At 31.2% G+C, this 18,038-nt stretch overlaps 1 protein-coding gene and 1 long non-coding RNA gene across 5 annotated transcripts; both read right to left on the reverse strand.

Moving 5' to 3' along the window:
- Positions 1-3,105: 3,105 nt before the first annotated feature.
- On the reverse strand, positions 3,106-4,376 carry LOC116775182 (uncharacterized). Its single transcript, XR_009753137.1, has 3 exons — positions 4,253-4,376; positions 3,618-3,825; positions 3,106-3,273 (listed from the first exon to the last, which is right to left on the reverse strand). It is a non-coding gene; the product is annotated as an uncharacterized LOC116775182 (long non-coding RNA).
- Positions 4,377-7,871: 3,495 nt separating this feature from the next.
- LOC116775342 (facilitated trehalose transporter Tret1-like) lies at positions 7,872-17,720 on the reverse strand. 4 transcript variants are annotated; one of them, XM_061524708.1, is made up of 10 exons: positions 17,666-17,720; positions 11,575-11,640; positions 11,394-11,503; positions 10,468-10,587; positions 10,239-10,394; positions 9,942-10,109; positions 9,367-9,499; positions 8,974-9,203; positions 8,618-8,806; positions 7,872-8,514 (listed from the first exon to the last, which is right to left on the reverse strand). In XM_061524708.1, exons 1-10 carry the CDS (start codon positions 17,715-17,717, stop codon positions 8,257-8,259), a joined length of 1,482 nt encoding a protein of 493 aa, XP_061380692.1. In that variant the 5' UTR covers positions 17,718-17,720; the 3' UTR covers positions 7,872-8,256. The 4 variants fall into 4 exon arrangements, with proteins under 4 accessions (XP_061380692.1, XP_061380694.1, XP_032524122.2 ...); XM_061524710.1 differs by lacking the exon at positions 17,666-17,720 and adding an exon at positions 13,461-13,478; XM_032668231.2 differs by lacking the exon at positions 17,666-17,720 and adding an exon at positions 11,957-12,150.
- Positions 17,721-18,038: the final 318 nt, after the last annotated feature.

An 18,038-nucleotide genomic window follows, 5' to 3' on the forward strand; every position in this document is an offset into this window, starting at 1 on the left:
GATAGCGATTTGTTAAAAATTACATATAAAGGCTTTGCTAAAGGAACAGCACATCTTTTAATGAATAATGGAGGTATGTCATCAGGACCAGTTCCTTTAGCAATATCGAGACTTTTCAGCTCTTTTACAATGTCACTCTCAAGGATGTGCGTATTGTTCAAATGTGTGTTAAACATTGCTCTTGTAATGGGGGTTGATGAAGTGGTTTTTAAATCGTTCGTAGCGTAAATATTAGAAAAATGTTTTGCAAATTGGTTACATATATCCGACCCATTTGTGAAAGAGCAACCATTCATTGTCATCAATGCCGGGTACTCACATCTGTTACCGCGCAGATTTTTGACGTACGAGTAAAAGTGTTTAGTGTTTAATTTAATATTGTCTTCCATCTCATTTAAATAATTTCTATAATCAGTGTCAATTAAAATTTCACATCTGTCTCTTAGTATTTCGTATTCAATTTTATCCATGGGGTTGTGATATTTCTTAAACAGCAATCTGTACTTATTCTTCTCTCTTAATCTTTTCTTTAAATTACTCGTGTACCATACAGGATAATTACTATTATTCTTCGGTTGCCCTTTTGGAATACATTGCTGGACTAAGTTGCCCAGGTGTGAATAAAATATTTCGGTCATTTTATCTACGTTGTCGCAATTAATAAGTAAAGTTTCCCAGTCAATGCCGGCAAGGAGTTCATTAATTTTTTCATAATCACCCTTTCTAAAGTTATACCTAACATTAGTATTCACCTCCAGCGTCGATGGTTTATATTCTAGTTCAAGCTTAATCTGTAGAGGAGGATGAAACTTGTCAACCGAGCATGCTGAGAAGTTGCTTTCTGTTACTTCAAACTTTTTATTTGAACTGAAAATAAGATCTAATATCTTCCCGTATGCATTAGTTACCGAGTTATATTGCGAAAGAGACGTTAACCCCATAAAATCCTTAATTAGAGATATAACTGGACCACTATTGCATGGAAACATTTTATTATTGTTAAGGTCTAGACTCCATTCTATGGACGGAATTTTGAAATCCCCTAATACTAGGGTTCGTGATTGCTTGTTATTTGTTATTCTCTCAACATTTATTGTGAAACGTTCAAGAATGTCGTATTGTAGTGGTGATGGGATATATACTGCACATAGTGAAATAGTTTCCGACTCCAGTACTAAATTAACCCATATATCTTCACAATTAGTTTCCCAAGAATTAACCCTGTAAGATTTATATTTTTTTAAGACTGCTATCAAAACTCCTCCGCCCTCCTTTTTCTTAGAATCGCATGATTCACGATCTCTGCGAAATATATTATATCGCGCATCGAACAACTCGTTGTCCGATATTCCGCTATTGAGCCACGTTTCAGTGAAAACTAATACATCAAAATCAGACTTAAGCGTTGCTAAGTAAACGTCTTTGGTTTTCGTTTTTAGTCCCCTAACATTCTGATAGAATATTTTTATGGCATTAGCCATTTTGATTTTAATTTTCAAAAAAAAAAGCACTGCGTAATATTATCTTAACTTAATAAAAAAAATATATATATAGCAAAAATAATAATACAAGAAAATTAAATTTTACAATACAACTACAAAGAAGAATAAAAAAAACAATTAAATAAACTTTAAGTTAAAGTGAGTAAGTCGTCCTTTGATTTAACTACAATTGCGTCACTGGATTCAGTTTTTCGCAGGAATATTTTACCGTTACGCGTCCAGACGAAACGATATTGTTTTTGCTTGGCGAAAATACGAGCTGCGGCGTAGGTGTCTTTAGCCGTGGGGGATAAGTGCTCCGAAATAAATACTGGTCTCTTCTCACCAGGTACTCCAAGATGTGATGTATTTAACCTGTCTTTTTTATTCAACTTATTAAAGTTTATTACGCCAGCCAAAAATGTATCTCTTATTAGGGGAGAATTAAATTTTACTATAATAGATCTTGGGCGCAAGGAATTTCTATTTATTTTCGCAACACGGGTGCACTTTACTACGCTTCCTTCAGGTATATTAACATTGGTAATCTTACCAATCTGTTCCACCGTTTTTAGCAGGTTTTCGCTTCTTTTTTCCGGAATGCAGTGCAATTCAATGTTACTTGCCCTTGACTCCCTATCTAAAATATTAATTATATTTGTTTGATTTTTTAGGGTTTCCCTAAGTTCACTGTTTTCTTTAATTAACGACTGGTTTTCCTTCTTTACACCATCTAATTCTTGTTTAACAGTTTCTATGATGCCCGATAGGTGTTCTAATGAGGATGTTATATTTTTAAAAACGCTCAGTTCTTCTCGAATTTTTTGTAGTTCCACACTTATTGTTCGAGAAAAAACTTCCTGCACCTCTCTCCTTATTATTATTATTAGTATTATTCGATTATAAGACAGAGGCTATAAAGGATTAGGTAACACAGCGTAATTTTTACAATCCGATTCCATAAGTACGTAATAATTTAACAAAAAGTGAAAATACGGCTTTAAACCTTCGAATTTTTGTGTGTTATACTCGTTACTATATTGCGTGTATCTGAGTATGAATTGCTCTTGACGTTTTATTATTTTATTAACAAAAAACGATAAATTGCACCTTTGATAAGAAAATTCTAGTATAAAGGATGGAGAACATTTACAAAAGGGAAGCACTCAATTCAGTTTATGTGAATTGTACAAACATTGTTACTGTAATTGGTTAAGCTATAACTTAAATATCTTTTCATACATCTAAAACATGTCTATCGATTAGTGACGCTTGATTATTGTATATACATTTCTTTTTATAAATACTAGAATAAAAAATAACTTACATTACAAATAATTACATTAAACATATGTATTCTTGTAAACGTATTTTGGATACATAAGTCACCATTGACTTGTATTACGATAGCCCCACTTTCTCTTAGGTCATAGTAAATACCTTCTAATTTCCTATTCTTCGTCTCTGGTAACATTATCAGTACATAGAGCGCAGTTAACAAACATACGGCTACAAAAAAATAAAATGCAAAATAAATACCGATTACCTTGATTATAGACTTAAGAAATAAAAACTGGATAAAGCTCACTTCACTTGATTGAAAATCTTACCTTATCAGAAAACATATCGCCTGTTAATATTAGACATAAAGTGCCAGAACTATCGCAAAAAATACAAAAGCAGAGAGAAATGACGGAAATATATCCTGGAGGATTGAAGTGTTATAGGAGAAACCAAGTGGCCAGCACACACATGCTCAAACCGGAAATGAAGGACGGACGATGATCAGCGGCTGAAACCCGGTATAGCGTCATATAGCGTCATACGGCTTTATTGTTTCTTAGGTAAATATGTCAAAATATAAAATCAATTAATTTTTTGTGATTACTTTTTTTTACCGACTTCAAAAAAGGAGAAGGTTCTCAATCCCTCTGTTTTTTTTTTATTTCACCAATGTAGAGTTTTCAATTGAATAGAAATTGACATAGAGAATGTATAAGTCCCGATATGATGATTAAGACATCATATGATAGCTTGGTTGTAAAGCAACTGGAATGCGTCATTTTTCAGGTTGTTAGTTCGAAACCTGCTTGTGTCAATGAAATTTCGTTTGAATTTAAAACCAATTAAATTCACCTTCCGACCACATCTCTCAATCAGCACTGAAGCTACAGTAACGCCACAAAGTTGCACAAATCCAGTCACGATTGCTTTTTGATTAGTACTTAGTTTCATTATTGACTGAGCTGTTGTCGGTTAAAATATATCTCCAGCGAAAATCGTAAATTGAACTAATCCGCAGAGCTCTCTGGACAATTATAGTACTAGAGATATATGAAACGCTCTGCAAAGAATATTATTAATCACTGTAAGAAATTTATTAATATTTAGAATATCATATCACTTTAATAACGTATTATATTATTTTGAATTAGTTATATCATTGGTTACTTAGACATATACGTTCCTTATCTGTAGGATAATCCTAATTCTCATCCAATATTAAAATGATTATAATATATATATATATATATATATATATATATTGCTTATAACAAATCAGAAAATTATGATATTAATGTATTTCTATATAATTCCGATGGAATGAAAGTATACAGGGAAAAATTAACATTTATATTAGAGGTAGAAATTTATAAAACACGTCCGCAACAATCCGTATGCTGGAGATGTCTATGGGCGAAAGTGACTATATCCCATCCAGTAGGCCCTCTGCTCGTTTACCGACTGACATAAAATAAAATTAAACTCACATATTATCATCAATAAAACTGTTTCCTGTCCCTCATCCTCTTCATGTTCATCTTTGATGTAAACTATTTCCTCTTTAATAGTAAAATCGTGTTTACTTCTACACCGGAGCCATATTATAGATTTTGATACATCCTTAAATTTGTAATAAACTTAATAATATATAAATTCATTCTGACAACCCTTATTCTCATATTTTAAATATACATCTTAGAAAATTTTAAGGGTATTTACTATGTTTAAATATAAAATAAAATAACTATTTTATATAATAATCGAATTCTATAAACATTGAAAGGCACATTTCATAATACTTGATATAGCTCAACGTACCTCAAGTCTTCCTATTTTTATCAGATGCAAAGGTGATTCAGGCATCATTAAGAATAAAATGAAATGCAAAATAAGTAGGACCATTATAACAACTAGAACGACCCAGTAGCTGAATACGCCACCAATTATAAACGCAAACAAAGCGCCTGAAGCAAAGCCGACACTGGTCTGAAATATTAAATAGAGCTGTCAAAATTAGTATTCCTATACATTGTGACGTTCACATCTTTTTCACCACGTCTAAACATATCCGTACCCAGCATTCTAGAGCTCCCCCTATGTTGCTATCACAGTTATCCTAGCTATCAGTTGATGGAGGTAGGACAGGTAACACAGGATCCGGACATAGTAATGCCAACCAAGATTTTGGCTGTGATAAACAATCAGATACTCATCGAGCACAGCTTAAGAAGCCATGTGGCTTGATAAAAAAAAATATAACAAAAATTCTGTAGATATGTATATAATTTGCATTAATGTTAAAAATAGTTAAACTTACAACCGCACTAAAGGTTGCTACTAGACGGGCTGGCTTTCTTCCGTATCGTCCACCAATAGCAGACATTATGTATGTACTGGGTACGCTCACTATATACGTAATGATGCCATCCATGAAATCTAACCGTGGGTTAAAAGTTAAGTACAGATATTAAAGAGAAAACTGTATTTAATTGGCGATAAAAGTTTTTAGAGGACTAATGCTTACCTCGAGATCAGTCAACGGTACGCCTTTAGGAGCTAATCCGACTGCAGAAGGAAGATCATTGGTGTCCTCCATCCTATAGCGTTTCCGTAAAAAAATGTCGGCACCGAAACTGAGAGCCATAATTTTAATTAAAATAATAATATTTCTATGATTCTTGATTTTATAAACAAGAAAAAACATACTTAAAAACGCGCATAATATTTACGTCTACTGACTTCCTTCAGGAATTGATGTTAGTAATTTCATAACTGACACTTACCATGATACTTGAGTATACCATGTGGACGAAATTAATCTTAAACGAAAAACGTACGTACTTCCATTAATTTGAACACCCATTTAAATAACCTTCAGTAATGTGTTCGAAAATAGTTAATTTTATTTAAATAATCACAAATGTGAACCGTGACGATTAGTAGAACGATAATGAAACTAATGTAGAAAAAAATATATAATAAATATTTGTTATTTACGTAACGACCCGTTTTTATAAAACGATGTATATTCTTAAGGCTGTAGAGCCGAGCTGTGGTCAAATTACTACAGCTCGAACCTGAACTGGCTCGAGCGGGTAGTTCCCCTGATAAATGAGGATTACATTTATTAAAGAATAAAAATGTCAACAAGATATTGCATCAGAGCATATTATTATTATTTTTTAAGCAAAAGAATGTCGCAAGTTAATATTTTTACTTAAGAAAGTAGAAAATTTATTTATATTTTGTTTTTTTTTATGTTTTCCAGAATATCCTTTTTCTGATTATACTTATCTTTACTTTAAACTAATCGAGTTATCAAAATTATTTACTAAATTCGTCAATTATAATTAATATAATTATAATTAATACCATTAGACTTAAAATAAGACTATTTTTTCCGATATACTTCTAGCATTCATTATTATATTTCCACATATTACCGACGTTTTACGACGTCAAAATGTCTTTAGATCTTTCAGTGTAGTAAAGACAAGGTAAAAGTAAAGACAAGGGATTTTATATTTTCACTGAGGGAAAGCCAGGTGTTAGATAAACGCCAGCTTGTCTTCATGAGCAGGGATCTCTTCTGTATCAAACCGGATGTAGGGGCTTGAAGTGTCATGTGTGTGCAAAATTTTTAATATCTCAGATATGTTCTTTGACCATTGTTCCAAGTTCCTTTCCGTTTGTTCAATGTATGACAAGCCACAGTCACAATCAAGTTAGCATTCAACTGCTTGTTGCAAAGAAATGGTAATTAATTACTTATGCTTTTAAAAATAGGCATGCGTCCAAGTCAGCAGTGTTTAAACACAATGGACAAACTACAGCTACCCTCTCGCGAAGACCGGTACATAACGAGATTAATCTGCAACACATTGAATGACAGACTAATTTCAGTAGAGATTTCAGACAGTCTTTGTAAAAAAAAGCTCAGCTACGAGTTAAAAAATAATTGCATTAAAATTTTAATATTTTATTTATTAAAATTTTTATTAATAATCATCGAAATACAGCGTCAAGTAAATTTCATCTTCAAAAAAATAATCATAGGTCTTATAATCTCCACAAAACATTATACCGTCGATTCAAAAGAAATTATGTAATATACATACATACATACATACATACATACATACATACATACATACATACATACATACATACATACATACATACATACATACATACATACATGTGTATGGTAATTGAAGCCTGGCGAGCTTGTTGCTTTGTCATATTTTACAACATAATATGTATCTATATACCGGTCTTATCTTTTAAAAATTTCTTCCAGACGCCTTTTTAATATGATAATTTATTTCATTAGAATTGTTATCAATGCCTGTAACATGGCTGTGAGTTTCTTTTGTTTGATAACCGAAACTACTTATTTATATAGTTTAAGGTAAAGAATCACTATCAGAAAGTTTATTTACATGTTCTTACTACTAGATTAGAATATTAGCGGCAGAATATTAGTGTGGTTTGGGTGTGAATGGAAAGAATTTCGGTTCGAGTTGTGTGCGAGTCGTAACTGTGTTTAAAAATTACCAAATCCCAAGACAATATAAGGTTTAGAGACGGTAAACATTACGTGATGTATATTCAAGCCTTATCAAGATCATTAATTTCTTTCTATCATTCATATAATGGTACCTGTGAAGTCAGGCCATCTAAGCTTTGCGACTAATTTTTATTATAAGTAAGATGGCGTAGAGCTTGAGGTATGCCTTCCTAGAGAATCTTTATGTCACCTACCCCTGACCCAAGCGACACCTCCTGAAGTTGGAACATAAGGCCCTAAACCTGTTCGAACTCTAAGATATTCCTTATTTATTTATGATAAGCAGATATAAAATAAAATAAAAGTAAATGATATTCAAAATGGATCGTATTATTTTTTCATAAGATCACTATCAACAACGGAATATTCTGAGAGAAAGTAATTTAAAGGGTGATATTTTAAGATAATGGTACACAAAAAAATAATTTAAAAGTATATAATATAATATTCAATAAATACTAGATATACTCGTAATAAATTTAAAAAGTAATAAAAGAAAATACATAGAAATACTTTAAAGTAATAATAACCCGTATTGTTTCCCATAATTTTTATTACATGCGTAAGTAACCGTCTTGCTTTCACGATAGCAAAACTGAACCAATTTAAATATGGAATGTTGACGGTCGACCGTAGTCCGAGGTTTAATTTAAAATTAGAGATTAATAAAACGTAAATAACTTAACAAAAAACATTTATACTTATAAACATATAGGAAATATTTAACTAAAATCATATTTAAAAGCAACTACGCAATCGAAAGTGAAAAAGGGTCACCGTTTATCTATTACAATTATGTCAGATTAAATTATAAATTAATTAATAAAAATGTATATAGTAAATGTTAAATTATAATTCTAAATAAGCGTTGTCGTTCATATCAAATAAATACTGAAGAATACGAAATAAATAAATTCACTTTTAAAAAGCATTTCTATTCTCCAATTCTTTTTTCTCCTTGTTAGTCTTCAAGTCGTAATAAATTTCTTCTAATTTCCTGTTCCTAGTTTCTGGTACCATTATTATAACGTAGACAGCCGTGAGTAGACACATTAGGCCAAAAAAGTAGAATGACACGTGTATCCCAATTGCTCTCACTAAAGGCTTGAAGAACAAAAGCTGTATAAAGTCTGCCACTGATGCTATTGCCATTGTCGTTGCTAATACTGTGCCTCGATACTGCAAAGGAGGCCGTAATGACATGAATCATATTGAAACTTATTCAAAATAACGCACCTACACCATCATATATCTATGTATTGTGCAATAAAATAAATATTACCTTAAAAGAGAAGGTCTCGCTGGCTATCACAACAGCTATAGGCATCAGCCCAGCAGCATCACAGAATATGCATAAGCACAGAGTTATCACAGGAATCCATGCTGGAGGGTGGAGGTATTGTAACAGGAACCAGGTTGCCAATAGACACATGCTTAGACCAGATATCGCTGAACTAACGAAGAGTAGGGGCTGAAAGATGATATGATAGAATACAAAGTCGATATAAATACTCGAATTGAAAATTATAAATCTTTATATAATACATATATGTAAAGTGTGTTTGTTTAATTCAATTGAAGAAAGGAGATACTTTCTTATCTAAATATATGTTAACATTTTTGCTATAAGTGACTTACTCGGCGGCCACATCTCTCGACAATACCAGAAGCTAAGGTAGCCCCACACAACTGGACCGTGCCGAGCACCATGGCCTGTTGGTTGGCACTGAGTTTCAGACCAGTTTCCTCCGAGGCTAAATGGAAGATGTCCCCAGCAAAATTCAAAACTGGAACAGCTCCACAAAGCTCTCTGGACAACGCAGCTACTAAAGATATTTGAAATGCTCTTCGGAGGATCTTGTCCGAAACTGTAATAAAAAACCTTTCTGCTTAAATATGTGAATGTTTAATATGTGGGATTCGTTTTAGGGCCCTATATTATTTTGCCTTGGGTATTTTGGACTTATTTTTAATCAATTCAGTTTACTGGATATATAATAGAATAAAAAATTGTGTTACCAAAATACTTACGAATGTTCCTTAATAGAAATTGTTCACGACCCTCATCATTCTTTTGCTCTCGTTTCACGTAATCTATTTCACTTTTGATAGTTGAATCAAATTCACTTCTGCATCTCAACCATTGCAAACATTTTGATGCTTCCTTTAAATTAATTTAATAATATTTAAATGGAACTAATATTTTTCTGATATACTACGCGTGCTTTATTATTATTATTATTTTTTTTTTTTGTTAAATCTACATACTCCCGACGTTTCGGTTACTTTTCAGCAACCGTGATAACGGGCAGACGAGATGTGAAATAAAACACGCGTAGTATATTCGGAGAGTATTAGTTTCATTTAAATGAATAAAACTCGCGAAAGTCTTAGATCTCATTAATTAAATAATACTTTAATAAATAGGTTAGGACTGGATTCGTCCTAGATAGCAAAACTATTATATTCATACTAAATAAATTTGGAGCTTATGTACTGCAACTTAACTGATTATTCTACGAAACGAATGTCTGTTTCATATGATAAAAGTGTTAACCATTTGGCGTAAAATTATAAATATAATTATCTCAGTATTATCAACCAACTTCTTCTCTCCCCCTCTTTATAAGATACGAAGGTGATTCTGGCATCGTCAGGAATATCACAAAATGCACAGCCGGTATGATAGTGAAAATTATTAATATCACATTGTAGCTGCAGACATCGCATATTATGTAGGCAAATAAACTTCCAGTTGTGAAAAACAGCGCGCCCTAAAAAATGTAAAGCAATTAATAAAATTATCATTTTAAAATGTTCATGTTAATTACGCTTCAAAATGAAATCATTTTGTTATATTTTATTGTTAATATGATTTTATACTGAAGTAAGCTGTTCCTCACCCAGCAACCTAGAGCTCCTCTGATGTTGTCTTCGCTGATCTCTTTAATGTAGGTGGGACAGGTCACGCAGCTTCCCGCCATGATAATGCCAGCTAAGATCCTCGCTATGATGAAAACCCAGATATTCATAGAGCTTAACTTCAAAACCCATACAGCCTTGAACAAACGGAAGATTGTTTGGCAAACGAGTAATTGCTACGAAAAATAATTGTAAAGATCAAATACTCACCACCGATATACCGGACATTATGAGAAGAGCTAATTTTCTTCCGTAGCGATCTCCAATCGCAGCCATTAAATACGTACCAGGCACACACACTAAATATGGCAAAGATGCCATCCAAGAAATCTGGAGTAAAGAAAATTCAGTAACTATCGCAGCTTAGATACAATCAATGGTCTTAGATCTTACAATATATGGACAATTTTAAAGCGTTCCTCAGAAAGAAATTCATGAGAACCTTTTCATTTATAGGTAAATAATTGTCTGTTCTTGTGTAGTTACTTTTTTATCTTCGAAGTTGGGATAAAAACCGAATATCAAAATCAAAAAATGATATTTGTGCTACGAATGATGATTGATTGAATTATTAAGACATCGAAAATCAAATAAGTGGCTCTAAATCAATCATGTATCATGGGATACAATATTAGAATCAATATTTTCCGCTAGGTTGTTGATAGACGATCAATTGTATCAATTCTATTGTAATCGCAGATAAGTATTTCTTAGTTTCAAGATGGGAACAGTTAATGATAACGAAATGAAATATATACATTTATTTTTTAACTATTATTATAAGTTTAGAACTAAAAGATGGTCCCTGCATTATTAGAGCGAAGAGGAACAAATAATAATCAATATTTAATAGTGTAAATATGTTCTGTACAATTTCAAAAACAATAGGAGTCGGGGCGTTACATTGTATATTTATTGATTTTGAATTAAAATAACCTATTAACCGTGTGATAACTACCATATATCTATTTACATATTTAATCAGATTCCTGAACTCTTTTCGAGTTTTCTTTAAACTGTAGGTGGTTGAGCCTATGTAAAAATACTCATAGATCTATTTAAGAGGACACATGGCAAAATTCGGTGGAATTCTTATTTGATAATTTGTCGTATCTAAAGCCCAATAAAATACTTACCTCGAGATCTGTCAGAGGCACCCCTTTGGGTGATTTATCTGATTGTAGCAGAAGCGTCATAGGAGACATCCAGCCAATAGTGTTTCCATAACAGAACATTGGTATAGATACTGAAAATATCAGTGAAATTTTATTATCACAATCGAGCTTAAAACTTTATTTCATATGTGACACAACTCACTCAAAAATGCACATAGTATTTGATTAAACTGGCTGCCCTCACAAAAGAAACGCAATTTCTTCATGGCTGTGAAACGAAAGTGTATTTTAAAACCTACAATATGTTCGATTGAAGTAATAATAAGGAAATGTGGGTATCTTGAAAATTTATATGTAACGACTATCACAAACTTTATTCATGAGCGAAACATCAAAACGAGAAATAAAAAATAACATTATAAAATATATATTAATTTGATTTGATTAATTTTGTTTTAAAATATCTCACATCATTTCCCTTCTATGTATAACTAACTCCTCTTATATAATGCTTTTATATAAAAGTAACAATATATATAAAACTATTTGTTCACATGTTTAATAGTTACAAAACAAATATTTACCTTAACCGTTACAAATCACAAATACTCTGGAACCGATGCCGTAATACACATTAAATAATTTTAATTAGCACGACGAACTAGCTCGCTGTTATTAAATTTATAGTTTAACGACTGGAGACATTAACGAATAATGGCCTTTGTTTGAAATACACAGAATTTATTTATATTTATTGATAATGTAACAAACTAACAAGCAAATAACGTTATACGACCAAACGCCAACGAAGTTACGAGACAGAAATAGAGAATAAATTTAAACAAAATATATATATATATATTTTTTCAAATTCTGAAAAAATTCATAAACACTAAATACCAATTAATGTTCCACACATTAAATTGATATGTTAACAAATTTATTTAAATTAATTTTTTTATAATGATTATTCGAACAATGCACTCAAGATACACTTACTTATGATATGTTTTTATATATGAATAAAAAATAATTTCTCTAATATAATATTACATAATAATTCATAGCACACTAGATGATGTTAAATAAACGTAGATGAATAGACCACAACCAAATAAACTGCGTTATCATTAAAGATTAGGTTTTTATCACAAGTGTTAGATGTATCTAAGTCCTAGTTAAAAATAACAAAGACGTGAGATTTTAATTTCTAATGTTTATCGAACATTTTCTTGCTAAAGTAAAGTCGATTGAAAGTTTCAATGAATTACTTTTTAAAGTCATTGCTTTATTTCCAAAAGGTATTTATATAAGAAACGCGTTTTTTTTTATTTCAACAGTAACAATTGTTTAATTAAAATGTTCGATCAATTATTTGGAAAACCAAAACTCACTGTACCTGAATCGTAGGCACTTAGAACACAAATGCTGTAAAGATCGTCTAATTAAATTCACAATTTACAATTTAATAATATATTTGTTCTTGACTATAGGCTTTGTATTTACACAGAATTTTCGTAACCATTTTAAGTTAGGGCTATGACTTGATTCTTTGCTTTTTAAATATAAACCTCAGGACATAGTCTTATCTTTGTTGGCATTATTTCGCTAGCCTAAGTCCTTTACGCTCAGCAAATTTTTGTTCACTTCATCCGCCTCCGGCGTATAAATCGACTACTGATTTGTATCTGAACCCTCGATTATTGTGGGAAGTGACATCTTTCTCTGCACCACTCGAGACCTCTTTGACTATTTTATTAACATATTTTTAATCAACGTCACCATGGGACACTGCTTGTTTAAACTAAGTACATTTATTATCAATAATAATTAATTATATTTCGTTTATTGTATTTTTTTTTGTCCACTACACAATCAAAACAAGATTTACTACAGATAAAAATAAAACTGTTTGCTTCGCAATCGGTTAGATTACAATGCTCATTCAAATCCAGGCCCGGCCTGAGTTAGTACAGAACTCTTTTAAGAGAAGTATGAACTTCTATTAGGTTTAAGCCAACAGTCACAGCCATAGTTATGAAAAAAAAGCCATAGTTTAAAAAAAAAAACTAAAATTATTTTACTTACTTTAACGTAACGAGGTTAGACGGTGGACAATAGCATTCATTAATAAGTATCTTTACATAATAAGACGTAAGAAGTGACATCAATAGAATTACAGCCTTAGTCCACAAATACTACGTTACGTGAAAAACTGTCAAAGCGGACGGATATTATTTGTTTGTTCAGCTTTCGGAATGCGTTTTGTGAAATTAAAAGTAACTCAAATAAAGTAGTCTAATGGTTTACTCATAGTTAAGATGAGTTATTTATTATACTAGTATTACTAAAGTTGTGAAGTGTAGTGTCGTATAAGTTTCACAAACTTGATATTAAAGTCACAAAGTGCAAGTAACAATATAAGTACCCACATAATTTACAACGGTGAATGTATAAACAAAACACATTTGCTGATATTTAGTTAATTGAACAACTTTTCACTGGCATAGTGGAGCAAGTGCGATAACTACAACGCAACGAAACGTTAGGGCCTAGGTTCAAATCTCACCGACGGCAGGACACATTTCTCATATTATATTTTTCATTTTATAAGTGTTGAATGATGTCGATTACGTGTATTGTATGCAAATTGAACATACTAGTTACACAAAAAAGGATCAACTTTATTAAATGTAATACAAAGCACCATTTTGAGTACCACAAAGTACCCTTCTGAGCTGCTGGAAAGCAACAACACTAATATATTTAAAAGCACCGAAGAAACTGCAGCAACCAGCAGTGATTGGCTGTCAGCCATAAGGAGAGGTGCAGGAAGTTTTTCTCGAACAATAAGTGTGGAATTCGAGAAGAACTGAGTTTTTTTTTAAATATAACATCTTCAATAGAACACCTATCGGGCCTCATAGAAACTATTAAACAAGAATTAGATGTTGTAAAGGAGGAAACTCAGTCGTTAATTAAAGACAATGGTATACTTAGGGAAACCCTAAAAAGTCAAACGAATACCATTAATATTTTGGATAGGGAGTCAAGACCAAGTAACGTTGAACTGCACTACATTCCTGAAGAAAGAAGCGAAAACCTGCTGAACACGGTAGAACAGATTGGTGAGATTACCAACTATAAAGTACCGAAAGGAAGTATAGTGAAGTGCAGCCGTGTTGCGAAACTAAATAGAAATTCCTTGCGCCCTAGATCTATTACTAAAAAATTTAATTCTCCCTTAATAAGAGATAACTTTTTAAGCTTGCGTAATAAAATTTATAAGTTGAATAAAAATACAAGTTGAATACATCTGGTCTTGGAATACAATACAGTTGCTTGAGAGTTTGCTTGTAATTGTTCGTATTTATACCAAATTTTTTTATCAATTATTATTTTTAAATGTTTTGCATGTGTTTTGTTTTAGATTTAATTTTGAGAGTGAACATGTAAAGAATGGTATGTTATTACATATCATGTACCCGTGACTGTGGAGTTAGCCTATAAGTGGTATGTACAGTTAGTACATGGAACAACTTATATTATATTTAAATTATTTAGTATTAATTAAGACGAAGATCTAAAATTGGATACAGCGTTGGTTTCCTATTTAAATAAAATAAATAAATTAATGAATGAATAAGTAAATAAATAAATAAATAAAGACTATGATTAGTACTAATATTTATAGCTACAACACAAAAGAATTTACACACTTTATTTCGGTTTAGTTTTCTATACTAGAATACTGATATTATAATAAAAAAAGTCATTGAATTGAAATCCGTGAAAATTTAATGTGAACCGAGAACAAACTAATTATTAACATACAGATGATATCGATCTGTTCTTGCCTACTTTAATATACATTATAAAATACATGACAGACATTGTTTATTTTTTGTCATCACATACTTTATACACCATTCCCTTACAATGAAATAAAGTCTTCAATAGTTAGTTTAATATATTTTTGTCGTTCGTTTGATATCAAGTAATACGGAAAAATAAAACTTGTTGTAATTCAGAAACTCGAAGACTAATATAAAGACAAATCACATAAACACAAATAATTTCGAACGATGATATTAATTTTATTATATATAACGCGGGAAACATAAATAGCTTACAATCGTCTAACAACACCGTCATACTGTATTACATTTTTATTAAACGGTTTTATTTAGCTCACCCTGATTGTTTGTTTGGGTCAAATTTAGTAATTGAAATTTAACCCTCTTCCCGTTAACCGATTGATCTGAAATTTGATATACGCCTTTGATTCTGATGACAATACAATTATCCATATTCAATTTTATTGTAAATCCAAGATGGCCGCCGCTACAAGATGGCGGACAACTTAGTTTTTTCAATCCTATCAATATGGGTATTAAATGAAAAACTTGTCAAGTAGAATTCAGTGTACTATACAAAATCAAAATCAAAGATGGCCACTGCTACAAAATGGCGGACAATGTATTTTTCAATCCCATCAATATAGGTATCAAAATAAAGGGCTTGGTAAGTGTAATACAGTATACTATACAAAATTACAATATGAATCTCCCACCCAAGTCAAGATCTGGTATCCAGCCGGGGACTGTGAGGCGTTAGGGTGGCTAAAAATGATACGTCGCTAGGAGTACACCACCCAATTTTAGGTAAAAGGTAAAAGTGCGCCGAGAACTGTATGGCATTAGGGTGGATAACAATGATATGTCGTTAGCGTTTTCCCCTTATGATTCAGGCACATCTTGTTGTACATAGCCCTGCCCCTCTATTGGACCTCTCTTGTCGACCGTAAAAATGTCCAGTACTCGTGGGAACATAATGATAACAACAAATTCTACAAAATATAAAAACACAAAAAAAGCAGAAAATAAAAAGTAAAAAAAGCTATCAAAGATTATCTTAAAGTTATCATTTCATTATTCAATGAATATGAAACAGTTAATCCCAAGGTCATCCAAAATTCATTTAAAGTGGACGTGCCCCACGATATTATTTTATTTTTTTATATATGACAATGTATACATTTTGGTACCCAGGATTGTATCCATGAAATATTTTTTAGCTTTTAGTACATTTATCTGGAATATAAAACCGTTTAACTTGATTTTATTTTTTACTTTTTTATTTCAATTGTATAATAAAATTATAGTTCCAAACATGTTGTATAGATGTCGCTATTAATTGGCTTCCCAGCTGAGTGTAGATTTAAGGAATACGCCATACTTTTACATGCTATAGAACTGATATGACTAATAATATTTTTGAATAGTATAAAGGTTTTTAATAAACTAAACTAATATAATTATCTTAAGAAAAGGTGTCTTAACGGTTATTAATGCTTAAGAAAAATATTTTTATATTATAGGTACTGTAGTGGATTTAGAGTCTGCCTTTCCGTTGTGATATTTTCTTTTTGATAAAAGACAGCAAATATTTTTAATGGTGGACTTAAAGATGTGCAGAAAATAGATTATATATACAAGTTAGATTGTTAATAGCAATAAATATTTCGCGCCTTTCATTAATATTAAATAATTTCCTGTTCTGGTGCAGTTGCTCAGATTCTAGCTATCATCATAACAATTGACTCGAGAGTAATCAGTAATTATATTTTATTTGCATGTTCTTTACAATATAAATCAAAGTATGATTTACAGCTAATCAAAAAATATAGATAGAATTAAATCCAGTACGTAATTTATTGTCACATTGCTATTTAATAATAATAAAAAAAAATACTTTAAATTTCAGCTAGATAAATAAATTTAAAGTAATTTAATGTAGTCATAGTATTTAAGATTACAATAATAACTAATAAAAAATTATAATATTAGTACTGGGACTTTTACCATGCTAACGTTCAGAATCAAAATATTTTTTATCCCAACTTTCGTTTCATATAAACGTGATCGCTGTTCCTAGAACAAGACTCTTCGACAATTTGAATTACATTTATCCCAATCAGAATCTTAAATGTGACAGATTTACTATAAGGAGCAATAGGAAAACAAAACGCGTTTATGCGGTAGTCGATGGTTAAGTTGACCTTTACTTAAAATGGAATAAAAGTTTGAATTTTGTTATAAAGATACTCCAATATTAAGCAAAAATAACCAGGACCAAAAAAGACAACTCATTAACTGTTTGCTCGTCTATTGCTGACTGTTACTGCACATGATGCTGACTGAACATGGTTTAGACGAGGAAGAATGCAATGATATCTATAGTAACATAGTTAACTCTATTAAAGATATAATAAGATAAATTAAGTAACGTACATTTTTTTGAAGAGAGCAACGGTTGACGACAGTCCTCGTTAATAAAAGGCATTGTTTCAAATTAAACTGAGGCATGAGGAGTGCAACAAAGTAGAATATATTAAATGAAAGCTAGTGTTGTAACAGATTATTAAATAATCGATAAAATAATATCCATAGCGCTATATTTTATTGGCAGAGAAATATAATTAAATCCCGTCGTTTAATAACACTACCACAAACGTTAACGTATAGCTTATTTTATCGCATAAGAAATATCACCGTTAAAATTTATAGAAATCAGTTCAGTAATTCACAATACACCCACTCTTAAATACTTACGTAATGTATAAAATTTTTACATTTATTGTACATATAATAAAACTATTAAAAA

Source organism: Danaus plexippus, chromosome 25, assembly GCF_018135715.1.
Source record: "Danaus plexippus chromosome 25, MEX_DaPlex, whole genome shotgun sequence".
Taxonomy (NCBI): Eukaryota; Metazoa; Arthropoda; class Insecta; order Lepidoptera; family Nymphalidae; genus Danaus; species Danaus plexippus.